Source organism: Sinocyclocheilus rhinocerous, unplaced genomic scaffold (assembly GCF_001515625.1).
Source record: "Sinocyclocheilus rhinocerous isolate Xijiao unplaced genomic scaffold, SAMN03320098_v1.1 scaffold1182, whole genome shotgun sequence".
Lineage (NCBI taxonomy): Eukaryota > Metazoa > Chordata > Actinopteri > Cypriniformes > Cyprinidae > Sinocyclocheilus > Sinocyclocheilus rhinocerous.
The window spans coordinates 1,078,767-1,095,024 of NW_015624203.1; the positions used below are offsets into that span (position 1 = coordinate 1,078,767).

The window sequence follows — 16,258 nt, forward strand, 5'->3', positions numbered from 1 at the left end:
TTTCGAAATTGAGATTTATACATCATCTGAAAGCTGAATAAATAAGCTTTCCATTGATCTATTTGAAAATATGGAATCTGAGGGTGCAAAAAAAATCTAAATATTGAGAAAATCGCCTTTAAAGTTGTCCAAATTAAGTTCTTAGCAATGCATATTGCTAATCAAAAATTAAGTTTGAATAAATTTACAGTAGGAAATTTACAAAATATCTTCATGGAACATGATCTTTACTTAATATCCTAATGATTTTTGGCATAAAAGAAAAATCAATAATTTAGACCCATACAATGTATTGTTGGCTATTGCTATAAATATATCCCAGCGACTTAAGACTGGTTTTGTGGTCCAGGGTCACATATGTATGTTAATTGCATAACTTCCTGGGACCCAGGCATTTACTTCTGTCCTCTGTAGAATACATTATATTTTAGCAAATTTCTCTGAGACCATACATGCCACATTTTGGACTCTGGATGTCCTGTACAGAGCACATTCAGGGATTTTCAGAGATAACAATTGTTTGGAGGTTGGATCATTAACACTTCCTCCCCCTGGTCTTTAAAAATGTCTGATATTGACCGAATGATCAAATTTTGCACTCTTTTGGAAATATGACAATATTTTGTAATTATCATTTAAATCTGACTAATTTTCAAAGGGTTTGTCATGAATGAACATCTCAGGACAACTTTTGTGGGGTTTCAAAGCAGAATATGACATGCATCAGTTTCATACATGTCCACTGTAGTGGACACCAGGATATACTTATACTTATATAGACATAATAAGTGAATATGGAAAGAAATTGTATATCAATAGGTCTATGAAATATGAGATGTTATCCGAAAAGTTTATTACTCTCATTATTATGCTTCTTTTTTTTTCATTGCATGTTGCCCAAAGATCACATTAATATGCAAATTAGAGACAATTAATAGATACATTGATTATAATAGGAAACACAATATTTGGCCATGTTTATGCACATATTGTGTAAAATAAAACAGTGTATCAAAATCATTCTCTAATATCTTTCATACCATAGTTGAGAATCTTTGTAACATATACATGTTGTAGTAAAATATAAATATTGTCTAAATATCTTTTACCAACAAAAACATTGTTCTGGTAATACATAAGGCATATCATATATATATATATATATATATATATATATATATATATAATTTTATATATTGTGATGAACGAACAATAAACAATTTTTGCAAAATCTTTGTTAATTTATACATATATTGATGTATTTTTACATTTACAGTTGTATAAATTAATATTAATGTATACTGAACAAACATGGTTTAACATTGAAAAATAATTAATTTATAAATGAACAACTGCTATAAAATGTTGTTTATTGTTTGTTCAAGATCTCTGTATGGAATGGAACCATATTTTAATAATTTAAATTATAAGTCTCTGAGTCAGAGGTCAGCAAACTGTTACCAAACAATATTAGATTTTGCCTTCGACAAAACTTTTTGGATCCTGTTTAAGGGTTGCATTCGAGCTTCAATTAATAGAAATATTTTGGGTCCAGTTACCAAAGTTGAGCTCAAACTGCACCATTTTTGGCATAATGTTGATTACAACAGCAAATAATTTTTCTTGTACCTAAGTTCGTAAAATTAAAATAAATGCAGTAACTGTTATGCACTTACAATGGTAGTCAACTGGGCAAGTGACCATTGTAAGTACCTTTCTGTATGTTTTGTCTGTTTTTAAAAACTGAGTCGATAGTAGGAGTACAGTGTTTACATTTTTCCACATTTCCAATTCTTTGCTTTGCACTGATAATCAGCATTATATACATACTGACTGTTATTCATTTAGATTTCTTACAGTTATGCATGATGTTTCATAAAGTATGTTTCTTACAGTTATGCATAGCACAAAATCTAATTAAAACAACTTTGTGATGTAAATCAGATGGTATTGTAAATGCTTCTGATTATAAAATGTACAACGGAACAAGAACGCCGATCAGGAACACATTATCATATTGTCACTAAAGATGAGACCAATTACGACATCAGACTAACCCACATGGCTGTTTGAAGCAATTATCACACAAGAATGACACAGTACCATTGTGAGCATGAATGCTCGCTTTTTACTCTAGGAGAATAAAACAGCAAACTGTACACAAAGAATTCACGGATTATCACCCATTTGGTGCACTAAATCAGTGAAAAACAGCATTAAAAGGTACAAAGTATAATACTGCAGATTTTATGTGCATAAAAACCCTCAGTGTAATTACTAATGCTGAAATGGGCATTTAAAGGTTTTCTGTGTTAATTCGTGTGAAGCTGTGCCAGGCAGGCAGGCGGGTATCTTACTTATTCCTCTGTCTTCGTGACTGTCTTCATCTCTGTCATCTCGCTCGTTGTCCAGGTTGGACATCCTGACAGACATCTCTGATGAAAGAGAGAGACAGAAAGACATAAGAAAGGCATAAGAGAAGATTAGAAAGATGGAGCAACCCTGAACAGATTTGATGTAATATGTCTTTGTCTTCTCCTTTGGTCCAGAGTCTTTCTCATAAAAAAAGAAGACAGACATCAAATCTCTTCAAATCAATTTTTGCTCACGAATGCCCATCAGACATTAAAAAAACTGAAGAAAGCCAATTCAAGGTAATATAGCATTCAAGTCTATTCATTTCTAGAATGCAGATTCAGACTAAAGTAGACTCTCTCAGACAGTTTATGTAACTACAAAACAGAAAACAGCAGCACTTCTCACAGACTGATTCAGACAGATTTATATTGCATGCAAGTTATGCTTCCTAGTCGTGCACATATAGAGGTTGAATTTAGCTTAGACATGAGGGAGCAACTGCAAGGGAAGAGGGAATTCAGCTCTTTAAATTACTTTTATATCCTTCTAAGGTCCTTTTAGCGGTCAACTGTGTTTTAGTATCTCATTAGCAAGGAGTAGCACACTTTAAATGTGCACTCAATAATTTTTCCCTCATTAAAGTGACTTTTACTTGCTCTTCCTCTGAAACAACTTTCCTTTTCAGGTTGACGTCACCAGACTCTTTGTCAGAGATCACTTGGGCTGCTTGATTATGGCAAAATTCATAATCACAATTATTTTGGTCAAGATTGTTATCACAATTAACTCAATTTGGAGCGAGCGATATCACACATCTTCAGAGTATGTTTTTTTTTCATGATAGAGCTATAGTTATTAAGTATATATGCTGGAAATAAGGCTGCTATGATATCAACATTTAGATACCAGTGAAATTTCACAATTCTTGATATCAATTCTTGATAAACATACATATATATATATATATATATATATATACACACACACACACTCATACAGTGGGTACGGAAAGTATTCAGACCCCCTTAAATTTTTCACTCTTTGTTATATTGCAGCCATTTGCTAAAATCATTTAAGTTAATTTTTTTTCCTCATTAATGTACACACAGCACCCCATATTGACAGAAAAACACAGAATTGTTGACATTTTTGCAGATTTATTAAAAAAGAAAAACTGAAATATCACATGATCCTAAGTATTCAGACCCTTTGCTGTGACACTCAAATATTTAACTCAGGTGCTGTCCATTCCTTCTGATCATCCTTGAGATGGTTCTACACATTCATTTGAGTCCAGCTGTGTTTGAGTATACTGATTGGACTTGATTAGGAAAGCCACACACCTGACTATATAAGACCTTACAGACATATACAAATATATATATATATATATATATATAAACATTGAACAGTCTTCACTGTATGAATCATATATAGGCCTACATGGATTCTTATTAAAGCTACTAAAGTTATTCGGTCAAGAGCAGTAAGTGTTTTTTTCTTTGTCTTTTGTTTGATTAACATTAAGAACAGCAGCAGGTATATTAGGCTGCTGTCACTCTAAGACTGAATACACGGCTCTAATATACTGATGCATCCGATTTCTTTTTGTGTTCTGTTTGTTCACTTAAAACATTACTGTGTTTATATGAATACTTGCCAACATGGGCCTTCTGTCATATTTTTGTGAATATTTGACACTTAGGTGCGTATCCGAAGCCCATAGTATACTTTGCTTGTCTGTGTTCCACTCCATCTTGGAAAGCACGTACAGAACAGAACAGAGTTCTTTTTGGCTGCTTAATGCACTTTTAACAACTCTTTTTCAAACGCATCTTGCAGTAGACTGCACATTGTTACAGTCGCATTACAAGATTTTACCGATTTGGACATTAAGTTTGGGATTTTAAGGAGACGCGAAAGCAAACTGCTTTAATGTGAAGGAATGGAATGCAGCACAATAATATTTTTTATCTCAATTATTGTGTTTTCGTAATCTTTGGAAGCCAAAATCAAAACTGAAATTCAATTAATTGCAGAGCCCTAGCATTATTTCCCAACAGTCCCAGGTAAGAATCACTTTCACTTTTAGACTCAAAGTGTCCAGACTCACCCTGTGCGGCCAGCGGGGACATGTGCTGATGCCTGCGACGGTGGATCTGGTGCCTGTAGGCATACACAGCCAACACCAGTACCATGATGCATCCCATAATCCCTCCTGCCACTGGCCCCACGGGCGCACTCTTGATCATGTTCAGCGACGCCAACTCCTCATCTGCACAGAGATGAAGAAATACAAAAATAATTATATAATGAAATGAAATAATGAAATAAAGCATACACACTAGCAAAGATCCGCAAGGCAAAATGTGTGAATCATGGAGTCGGTGTAATTCCAAACTTCTGTGCATATCTTTCTAAAACAGCAAAACTAAACAAAAGAAAGAAGTAAATGACTATTGGACTATTGTGACCAATCGATGCAATTTATCTCCATAAGCTATTATGAACAGAAAAAATATATTAAAAGTGCAATAAGTGTGACTACAGAAGTAGTAGCTCACCTAAAATGCCCAGTCCATCCACATAGGGACTCTTGGCACCCACTATCCCTCCAAAACATTCCTTCTGTAGGGCACAGTAAGGCTTATCCAGATGGGTCTTTCCGTCACTGTCCACCGTACACCACTCACAGTCCAGAACACCAAAACAGTCACTAAAACCCACACAAATAAAACAGAACATACAAAAAGAAATGTTATAGAGATGGCTACAGTAGGTGTACAGTAGAATTTTTTTATGTTCTTGAAAGATATGTATTTTGCTTACCAAGGCTGCATTTATTTGATCACAAATACAGTAACACTGTAAAATATTATTACAATAAAAAAAAAGTGTTCTATTTCAATATATTTTAAAACGTAATTTGTTCCTGTGATGACAGAGATGAATTTTCAGCAGCCATTACTCCTGTCTTCAGTATCACATGATCCTTCAGAAATCATTCTAATGTGCTGATTTGGTGCCCAAAAAAACATTTCTTCTTATCAGCAATGCTGACTATTTTTTTTTTTGGTAGTATTTGTAATATTTTCATGGAAACCATGACACAGGATTGTTTGATGATTAGAAAGTACTATAGAACAGCATTTTATTTAATATAGAATTTTTTTGTAACAATAAATCATCTTTTGTTTCGCCAAAGCACCCCCACGAACAACATGTTTAAACAATATACAGGTGCATCTCAATAAATTAGAATGTCGTGGAAAAGTTCATTTATTTCAGTAATTCAACTCAAATTGTGAAACTCGTGTATTAAATAAATTCAATGCACACAGACTGAAGTAGTTTAAGTCTTTGGTTCTTTTAATTGTGATGATTTTGGCTCACATTTAACAAAAACCCACCAATTAACTATCTCAACAAATTAGAATACTTCAAAAGACCAATAAAAAAAAGCACCTGTACTAAAAATCATATTAGAAAATTGTATAAAATTCTATATTATAAAATGCATATAAAACAGACTATACTTAGTTATAAAAATACCATTTATTACTACAAGTTTTAAGTATGTATATTTAACATCTAGTCACATAAAACACAGTGGTAACACTTCACAATAAGGTTTCATTAGTTAACATTAGTTAATGCATAACAATGCATAACATTAACTCTAAGAATGAGCAATGCATTTGTTACAGTATTCATTTCATCTTTGTTAGCGGAAGTTATTAAACATACAACTGTTCAGTGTTAGTTCATATCAGTTCAGGTCCATTAAATAATATTAACAGATACAACTTCGGATTTTAATAATTTTGAAATACCATTAACTAAGATTAATAAATGCCTTAGAAGTATTTTTCATTGCTAGTTCATATAGTTAACTGATGTTACCAACACAGATTTGGTTCTTTGAGTCTGTGGTGAACAAAAGTGTGTGATAACTCGTGAGCTATTTGTGAGTCTTTGATTTCGACAGTCCCTGATAACTGATAAGCTGACATTGTATGATCTTGAGAAACACACATGTTTGTTGTTGTGGTGGTCAGCACAGGTTGTAAATAAGTGATGTGAAATTAGATGTGTTAAGTGAAAGGAGAAACACCATTACTCTCAGAGACTCTGTGTTTCTGTTAAGGTCCTGCTAAGGGCAGACTGATCACAACTGATACAGTATATGGCCGTACCTGCTGGTGAAGCGCTGGCTGCATCTGGTGTTGATACACTGAGGCAGAGTGTCCTGTAGACTAGGCTCAATTACAGTCAAAGACAAAGGCTCCTGGTGCACGTCGCAGCTCGGGTTTCTGCGCACACACACACACACAGTAATAAGGCAAGCTGAGTCAGTTAGGCCCTAAATACAACATGGAACTCATTAAAGTCAAAGCTATTTGTAATTACTAACAGTCTGGCAACAATGTTGTTCTGTAGATCAATGACATTCAACAGACAACAAATCAACAATTATTATTGCTACACAATGAATACCAAGCCTTTTTTACTACAGCTCTCTGTAGTAAAGGATACATTTATTAGCATTCAGTGTAGTGTACAGATAGTGTAGAGTTTTTCATTAAAATGAACAGATGGCACAGTGACAAAGGCCTTGAGATCTCTCAGCTGGGAATAATGCAACAAACCTGAAAGTGTCTAAATGTCTACTGAGGAACAATCCTGAACTGACGGCTAATTGAGGACACAGGTGGCTGGATATCTATTCATCGTGACAAACAAGAACTTGATGAAGTGACAGGCAGAAGTGTGTGTGTGTGTGTGTGTGTGAGACTAAGTGTGATTCATTCCAGTGCATTCTGATGAGAATCTGGACATGTGGTCCAGTGATTAATTTCTGGATCATATATTGCGGCAGTCTATTCTCCAAGCTCTTAAGGGGTAACCTTTGCATCCCAACACATTGTGTACAACATGTAATATGTTTTAAAATGGGCTCAATGTCTTCTACATGTCCCTCAATAAATAATGCAAGACTGTAAACAGCAGTGGTTTACCTGTTCTCAGCGTTGGTGAGGTTGCCAGTACATTCATTCACCTCTAGAGGGCATTCACAGGGGCACTCACATTCATTCTGCTCCATTCTGGGGAAGATGGAAATACATTGAAAATGTCTGTTTGCAGGCCTTTTAACCTGGAACTATCAACTTCACTATTATTTATATGAATGGACTTAAAGTTTGAGATTTCTGGCTATGACTTTTGCTAGTGCAGTCTTATAAATTGATTTTAAAAAATAGCTTTAGCAGAAAAATGCCTTTTAAATTTACAATCTTCACATTTGGACAAGTTCATAATTGTGAGTTACGACTAAAGCCTATTGGCATTTTAAATAAATACATGCATACATAAATAGGGATGAGCCCTTAATGTGTCCCGTTAAAACTCTTTCCAGGAAATACATTAACATAGGATAGACAACTCAAACCGTTTCAAGGGGTCCTTAAATATGAGAATGGGAGAATTAAAGTATTGATAGGCACTTAACTGTACTTAAATATTTTTGTATTTAATTTAATTTAATATTGGCTATTACATTTCTATCACAAAACTTCTTTTATTTTCATTATGAACCCTTGTGATTAAAATCCCTAACCCTAACTAACTAAATAAATGCTTTTCAAAGGTTTTGGGTCAGTCAGATGTTTTTTTGTTTTTTTTTATAAATTAATGGTTTTATTTAGCAAGGATGCAGTACATTTAACAAAAATAACTTCTGAACCTTCTATTCTACAAATTTTTTTTTTTTAAATCATGAAAAAAAAAATCAGTTTCCACAAAAATATTAAGCACCATAACATTGATAATAAAAAGAAAAGTATCTTGAGCACCTAATCAGCATATTAGAATGATTTCTGAAGGATCATGTGACACTGAAGGCTGGAGTAATGTCTAATTCAGCATTGCCATCATATGTATAAATGACTTTTTGAATATAAAGGCCTGGTTTCACAGACAGGGCTTAGGTTAAGCCAGGATTAGGCCATAGTTTAATTAGGACATTTAAGTATCTTTTATAAATGTGCCTTAGAAAATAACATTACTCGTGTGCATCTTGAGACAAAACAATGGCACTGACATATTTTAAGAGATGTCAGTGCAAGTTTCTTTCAGGTAAAAGCCCAGATGTGCATTTTAATCTGGGACTAGGCTTAAGCCTTGTCTGTGAAACCGGGTGAAAATATTTTAAAATAGAAAAAAACAACAAAAAAAGTATAGTAAAAAATAATTCACAATACTTCTGTTTTTTGTAGGTTTTTTAAATAATTTTTTTTATAGTTTAAAAAAAAAAAAAAAAAGACATTTAAAGACCTTACCAACCCCTAACTTTTGAACAGTTGTGTAAATAAATTAATATAGCTATGCCTTAATATTTACATAAATGAATAGACCGCGAATACAGAATGTTATTAGTAGAGTTGTGCAGAGAGTACACATTACCTGTGGCAGTTAAGACAGAGACGATCCACAGTACTGCAAGCACAGAAGGCCAGTGAATCACAGGTCTCATTCACAATACCAGCAAACGCATTGGTTCCTGGGATACGAGTGAGCCGGTACTTTGAGCAGTGACTGCCATGCACAAGGTTTGTCAGATCACCCTGAAAAATGACAAGACACAGTTAGCCATAAACAATCATTTGATTTCATAACAGTCTTTCCACAACAGCTGGTTATACTAGAAAGCACATCTGCTATTACCACTATTAAAATAAACTCCACTAGGTGGCATCCTAACATCATTAATACATGATGCTGACTAACCAAACATGGTAAAAAAATGCAGGATTATCACTTCAAACAGAATTCAGTTTTCTGATATGAAATAATTCATATGAGACTCCACTCACCACAATGCTGGTGTTGAACTTGTAGAAGCGCTGCACAGTACGATCACTGAAACTATTACACAGGTTCTTCTTCACAAAGTTGGGATGGTTGAGAATGTCATTGGCCACTAGAGGCTCCTAAAGTCAAGCAAAACAGGAGAAAACGATGAACTCAATAAGCTTGTTTTTCAGTTTCATTACCAATCTTTTAATATAATATGGCTAAAGAATATAAACAGGCCCCTTTTTCTAAGGACAAAAGCATAAAAATGCCTAGTTTCTTGTTCAACAGAGGTAAAGTTCCTTACCTTATGAGTAATATGTTGCTGTTCTGCTGGAGCGTGGCCCTTCGGGTCAATCAGAGTCGGATGGGCCACCAGATAGCCTCTGTCCTCCATGATAAAACACCTACACATACATAAAGACCAAGACAAACAGGATCAAGCACTCTGAGCCTGTACAAAGATCCAAAATGACATTTAGAGGGGAAAGGTGGAAGCAAACAGTAGATGGCTTCCTGTATGTTCACAGGGTACCATCTGCAGTTCAGAACAGTTCAGGTTATTGTGTGGCACACTGAAGCATTCCACGTCACTAATCCTGTTTAATGACCATAGCACTGCAAACTCAAAGAACACTGAGGCCTCCACAGCACAGACAGATAAAGAGACAGAGAGAGCGTGAAGAGGGACAAAGAAAGAGACAAACTGGTAGAAATAGAGTTAAGAAGAAAGAAAAAGAGAGGAATGACAGGGAAGGGTAAAAGAGAGGCAGAAAAGAAGGGAGTGAGGGAAAAATGGGGGCACTGGCACCTAACATAACAGGATGTGTCTGGAATGCAGCCCTAATCAGCTTATCTTCCTTTGTGTCTTTCAGTCAGTCCTGAAAATCGTTTCTTCCCTGGCATTTATAGATTGCATCAGTAGGGTTTATTTGTGCTGCTTGCAAAGGCAAGCATTACTACTGCTTATTCTTGAGGATGTTGTGCTACAGACATGCATGATACAGCAAATTGCATGGCTTATTGAGGAGAAGTGTGCTATTACTATTCTAAACAAAGTTACAAATTTCACACTAGGGGCTTAGTGACTACTAGTTACTGGACTATTTAGTGACTACAAATTTAGATTTCTATTTATATATGATACAAAAATAAGCATGGAAATCCATTATACTTGTTATAGTCTAAATCAGTGGCTATCTACCTTTTTGATTGCAAGACTCCAACTGTCCCCAACAGAATTTAATTTACAAAAATTAGGTGTATCTATAGATTAAAAAAGTAACTAAATTATAATTACAATAATAAAAATGAATGAAAATAAAATTACATTGTGTATTTCCAAAAGTTTTATTTATTTTGTAATTATTTTTGTTGATTTTTAGTTGTTTTATATTCAGGAACCGCATCTAAAATTAGAAGGGGAAATAAATATTAATGGAACAAACTGGAAAATTTGTTTTCATTTAGATTTTTTGTTGAACCCTGGCATGAACGCAAACTGTGCTTAAAAGCTTAAGAAGTTGTTTATGTTGTAGTATCATCAGAAGTTGTTTATCATGATGTAATCCTTCTGCCATTTTTTTCCAACCATTCTTCCTGGTCAGAGGTTCCCATAAATATATGTTTACACACAGTTTAATGGGGTTATGCTCAAATATTTTAGTAGTGTATAAAATTGTAACTTTGTGCTCATTTACTCTACAAGGCTAAAAAATAACATTAGGCTTGTGACTTCAGCTTAAGCTGGTTCTCTGAATATCATAAGCAACCACCTAGTGATTAGAAAATCTTGACAACTGCCACAACACCCTAGTATCATTGCAGTGACTTTTGCAGAGGCAAGCGCCACTCAATTTTAATTTATTTTTTGAAAAATTAATAAATAAATAAATAAATAAATAAAATACGTTTTCCAGTCTTTATACTTTTCCCTTCTCATCTCTCCTCTCTCTCTACGTCCAGCCCTCCCTCACTGTTTCTTGATCCCCACCTCAGATCGTTCTCATTCTATCTCCTATCCTAAAAGAGGGAGCTTAGAAGCATGCAGAGAAGACTAAGTGAATGCCTCTTTTCCAACAGAAGCAAATCTGATTAGTTTCATTTGAAAGAGCTTTAAAGAGCCTCTGTGGGGCATCGATAGCTTCAGGCACTATGCTGGACACCACAGCCGGCACACTGGGGTCTTGGCAAACACTAGAGAGTTTGAGAAGAAATGAGATGGGGGTTGTGTTTGGTGGGAAGGCCTTACCGGATTTTGTTGCCCTTGTCCTGGTTACAGATGGGCAGAAGATCCAACAGAACTTTGTAGAAGTAGCGCAGAGTGAAGTCAATGCCCATAACCGCTACTGTGTAACCGGAGGCCTTTTGGGAACTGGGAAAGGAGGCAGTTAAGTGTTAAACAATATGAAGAATGAGGAGATCTACAGTGTGATGGGTCACCGCAATGGAGCTTTAGATCAGATCGCACACTCCATAGTCACATTTCCTCCTCTTAAGAGAGAACTGATTGGAAAACGTGGAGGACAAACACTCTTTATCTACACCAGACATTTTGGAACACTGCCAGTTTCAAACAGCTTCATCATACTATATAGTAAGGTGCTTTTTATTCATTTTAGGAGCTTGACAGTGTAAAGCATTGGCCATTTCATCAGAGAAAAGAAAACATCTTGAGAGTGAGTAATATTTTCATGTTATGGTTGACCTATTTATTTAATACTCTATATTTAAGTTATTTATATTATTGTTTTTAAAGACTGATCCATACAAGCATAAAAAAACAGTGTCTGACTGAGCAAAAATAAATTAATATCCACACTATAAAAGCTTTAACGCATAGCAAATGATGTGTCTAAACCAGCTTTTTGACTCCCGTGTCTCCACTATTCTTACATAATTATGACACAACTGCTTGTTTTAAATATTTTCTTATTAACAGAAACAGGGAGTATACAGATACATATACAGATATATATATATATATATATATATATATATAAAATTAATTAACCACAATACATTTTGTGATTCCAGAACTGTTTTTCAATAAAAACTAAAGATATTCAGAGGGGAAAGACCTCTAGATTTTTAAAAAACATTTTCATTAAGTGTTAGAACATTTCTAATATATTAATAATAATTTATTACTTTAATTATCCTGTGGAAGCTTGCTGAGGCCCCCTGGTTGAGATCCAGTAGGTTTGAATGTGAAATGTGACCCTTAAACAACTGACCTAGAGGCGTGGATAGTGTGGCTAATGGTGACCACATAACCCGCCCCACCAACATCCAGGTAGGGTCCAGTAAAAGTGATGAGACCAGGATTGGCTACAGCATGTAGGTACCTAAAAGACAAAAGGATCACTAATTAGACTACATTTTAAACAAAAATTTACAAATTGATCAAAGCTTGTTTTGTTTTTTTCCCATACAATCTTAAAAACAAAATGTATAAAAAAAAAACATGCTTTCTTTGCAGTGTGTGCGGCTGCATATGGACACAAAAGACCTTCTTGGGAATCTGACAGTTTGCTAAGCTTAGTTAACAGACTGTGGGATCTGTTGACCAGTGTCCCACTAGGAGTTTGAAGACCTCCGTCCTGAGGCTCAAATCTTACCATTGCCTCCTGTTGGGATCGAAGGCTTTGTCCATGAGCGAACCGGGGTAAATCCGCAGCACCCCATTGGGCGTTGCTATGTAACGCCTCACAATGTAGCAGTTGAGGCTGCTCATCTCCATAAGACTCATCCATTCATCTGTCACGTGACTGGTGGCCATCACCTCATTTCTCACAGAAGACTGGAAGACCAAAGGAGGGGGGTGTTAAAGAATTCTACTAAGCAGAGAATCATAAAGACTGGTGCACAGCATTTCCCTAATGAAAAAGAAGAATTAAAGAGGACAGGAAGACTGCCAACTAACAACTGCCAGTTAGGACTGAGAAACTATCCATGTGACCACTAACTGTGAAAGATTGAGCCATTCCCAGGTTGGCTATGAGACATGTGTTGCTGAGATGTGCAGTAAGTGTGTGTTTGTGTGTACCTTCAGGCCTGGGTTGGCTATGAGCCGGGTGTTGTCACTCAGGTAAGCTGTGTAGTGCTCCACCATGCGCTTGGTCTCTGGCTGACTCAAGTGCTCATATGGAGAGGAGAAACTACCAGCAGACAACATCACTGTGGGACTCTCTGTGAAAAAAAAGAGAGATGATTATATTTAATTCAGTTTAATTCTGCTTAATTATATGAGCCCCTAACCATTATCAATTATCCCTTAGTAACAGTAACTTACAAAAAAGGTACATTGTTCAAAGATTATTTATTTAGGAAAGAAATTAATGTTTATTCAGCAAGGACACATTCAATTGATCCAAAGTGACAGTAAAGACTAACAAAATAAATAAATTATATTCTTTTGAACTTTCTATTAATCAAAGAACCATGAAAAAAGAAACACAAACCTTTTCAACATTTAGAATAGATAAGAAAAATAACTTAAGCGCCAAATCAGCATATTAAAATGATCAGAAGACTGGAGTTATGGCAATTCTGCTGGAAATTCAGCTTGCCAAAGGAATAAATTACATTAAATATATTAAAATAATATTATAATAATATTTAACAATATTACTGTATTTTTGATTAAATAATCACAGCCATGGTGAGCATAACAGACTTCTTTCAAAAAACAAAACAAAAAAAACATTAGTAATACACAGTATATATTGTGTGTGTACATATATATATATATATATATATATATATATAATTTTTAAACACTTATACAATATTTTAAAGCCTTTATTATTTTTTAACTCTGCAGTTGTGCAGTAAAATTCACTTTAAAGATTAACTTTTCATTCATGAAGATGACATGAAAAAATTTGCCAAAAAATTGTCTCCTGGTGGAAAACAAAGACTTTTAAGATGAAAATGACATGAAATTATCATTATAATAGCAGAGGATCACTCATTAGCTCAGCTGCCATTTCCACTCCATAGTTTTTTTTCTCCACGTCTTGCTTTTGCATTTATTAAAAAAATCACTATTATAACCAATTTTTGTACTTTTACTGTACTGACGTATGAAGTATAGCAAGTGCAGGAAGTCACAAAGTGTGATGTCATTTAAAACAATAAATAAATAAAATAATAAGCCCAGACACCAACATCCTAGAAGGGTTAATTATTTAAATACTTAACTAGTTAACTACAAGTTAATGATTAATGGTATAATAATTAAATAATAATGCATTAAATATTCTGAAATATTTTTATATTAAATTTAAAAACTACATTTTAAAAATATTGCCTTAGAAAGAGTACTTAAAGTTTTATCTTTAACTGTAGAAGCTGCTAAATAAATTCAGGCAACACAGACTTGTTGCTGCTGTAGTTTTGTTACTCTGAATTTACTCTGCATCACTTAATGCACAGCTCTATTTCTAGCGTGTAGAACTCTGTAAACTTGCAAAAACAAAAATTAGTTCATTGGATTCTGACTAACCTACAGTAAACAACTCTGATTGGCCACTGCTTTCAACAGAGATGCCTGTGATTGGCTAGAATACTCAACGCTGCAAAAACGTTGTAAATAGAAACTTTTGGTTTTGTAATACGAAACCAGAGCGTGCACAAAAAAACCCACACAGGAGCGTTTGAAAGCAGTTGACTTCGAGCAGGTACAGATTTGAGTTGGTACTACTGGTACAGTAAAACATTTATTTGGGCTTTGTTGGTAAAAATTCACTTGTTGAGCAAGAATACAAAAAACCTTTTGATATTTGATTTATGAAAAAAGAAATATCTTAAAAAAATGTCTCACTCCATTTTCAGAGAAACATGAGCTCTGCATGGTAAGTCCTAACAACATATGAGAATAGCATGTACTTTTTTTTTTTTACAAGATGTAAAGATTATATTAATGTTTCGCCTGAGCTTACCGACTGTAGCGAGCTGTTTAAAGTGGAGGCAGGAGCTGGGCTGCCCCAGCAGATCCAGGCGGTGGTACAGGAGTTTGCTGCTAGGGGCCGTGTTCATATTTTTCAGTTGCTTCACCGGGATCTCCGGCTGAACGTAAACTATACACAAGATAAACGAAGTGTCCTGAACCTGCAAATCAGAGATCAAGATAAGTAAAATGAGTAAAAATACAAAAAAAAGAATAAATAAAATAACAGCCAGACAGACATAGAATGGTGATTCTACACAGTCTGGTTTTCCCTCAGCCTGCACTAAACCAATGCTTGTTCCACTGTGGAGGAATAGCTTACCAATTTCCAAGCGTAGCTGACATTGTAGGCATCTCGACTGGGATCACGTAGGCGGTTCATGTGCCAAGACAGAGAAGAGTTGACAGGCACAGCAATGACCTGGCTCCCCAGAGGCAGACTAACAAGAAACACACAACATGAGCTTAGCAATCATGTGAGTAACACAGTAAACTCTAGCAACTGCAGATACCCAGGTCTTTTTGACATCCCATACACCCTCACCTGAGGATGTTTTGACGAACAGCAGCAAACCCCGGGATGTTCTCATAGTGGATGATGTCTGTATGGAGGGGAGCTTCAGTCATCAGGTAAGGACGGGTGAGTGACGGATGCATGAGGGTGTAGCCTGAAAGATATTCAAAAATTAAATTAAATTAAATTAAATTAAAAAATGAAAAAAACTAATAAACTTAAACTTTAAATTAAACAAAGTTTTTTGTGTGTGTGTGGGGGGGTGGGGGGTTGGGGGGACATTATGGCCATTTTCCATCCTTTCTCTGACCATTAGAATTTACTAAATGAATATTAAATAATTATTTGTATCAGTCAAGATTTTCAACTACTAGGTTAAACACAAAAACTGTGGCCTGCACAACACAGGGAGAGACTTCCTTTTAAAAAGAACTGAGAGGCAGTGCTATCACAATTCTTTACTGAACAGCTGGAGACAGCAGGTGCCACTTCATTATCCCAGTCATTAGGATAGACTGTATACTCTCAGGAACAGATAATCACCCTCATTTTATTACATATGTAATACAACACACCCTTTT

General features: G+C 35.0%; 1 protein-coding gene across 1 annotated transcript in view; it reads right to left on the bottom strand.

Moving 5' to 3' along the window:
* Positions 1-16,258, bottom strand: part of cachd1 (cache domain containing 1) — an 83,127-nt gene that overhangs the window by 8,838 nt on the left and 58,031 nt on the right. The window contains exons 11-25 of the mRNA XM_016551160.1: positions 15,708-15,831; positions 15,486-15,603; positions 15,156-15,324; positions 13,259-13,401; positions 12,831-13,012; positions 12,447-12,557; positions 11,462-11,584; positions 9,518-9,617; positions 9,231-9,347; positions 8,821-8,981; positions 7,377-7,463; positions 6,555-6,671; positions 4,923-5,074; positions 4,472-4,633; positions 2,358-2,435 (exon numbers count right to left, since the gene is read on the bottom strand). Of these exons, the coding sequence (XP_016406646.1) occupies positions 2,358-2,435; positions 4,472-4,633; positions 4,923-5,074; positions 6,555-6,671; positions 7,377-7,463; positions 8,821-8,981; positions 9,231-9,347; positions 9,518-9,617; positions 11,462-11,584; positions 12,447-12,557; positions 12,831-13,012; positions 13,259-13,401; positions 15,156-15,324; positions 15,486-15,603; positions 15,708-15,831 (1,944 nt within the window). The remainder of the gene's footprint in view (positions 1-2,357; positions 2,436-4,471; positions 4,634-4,922; positions 5,075-6,554; positions 6,672-7,376; positions 7,464-8,820; positions 8,982-9,230; positions 9,348-9,517; positions 9,618-11,461; positions 11,585-12,446; positions 12,558-12,830; positions 13,013-13,258; positions 13,402-15,155; positions 15,325-15,485; positions 15,604-15,707; positions 15,832-16,258) is intronic.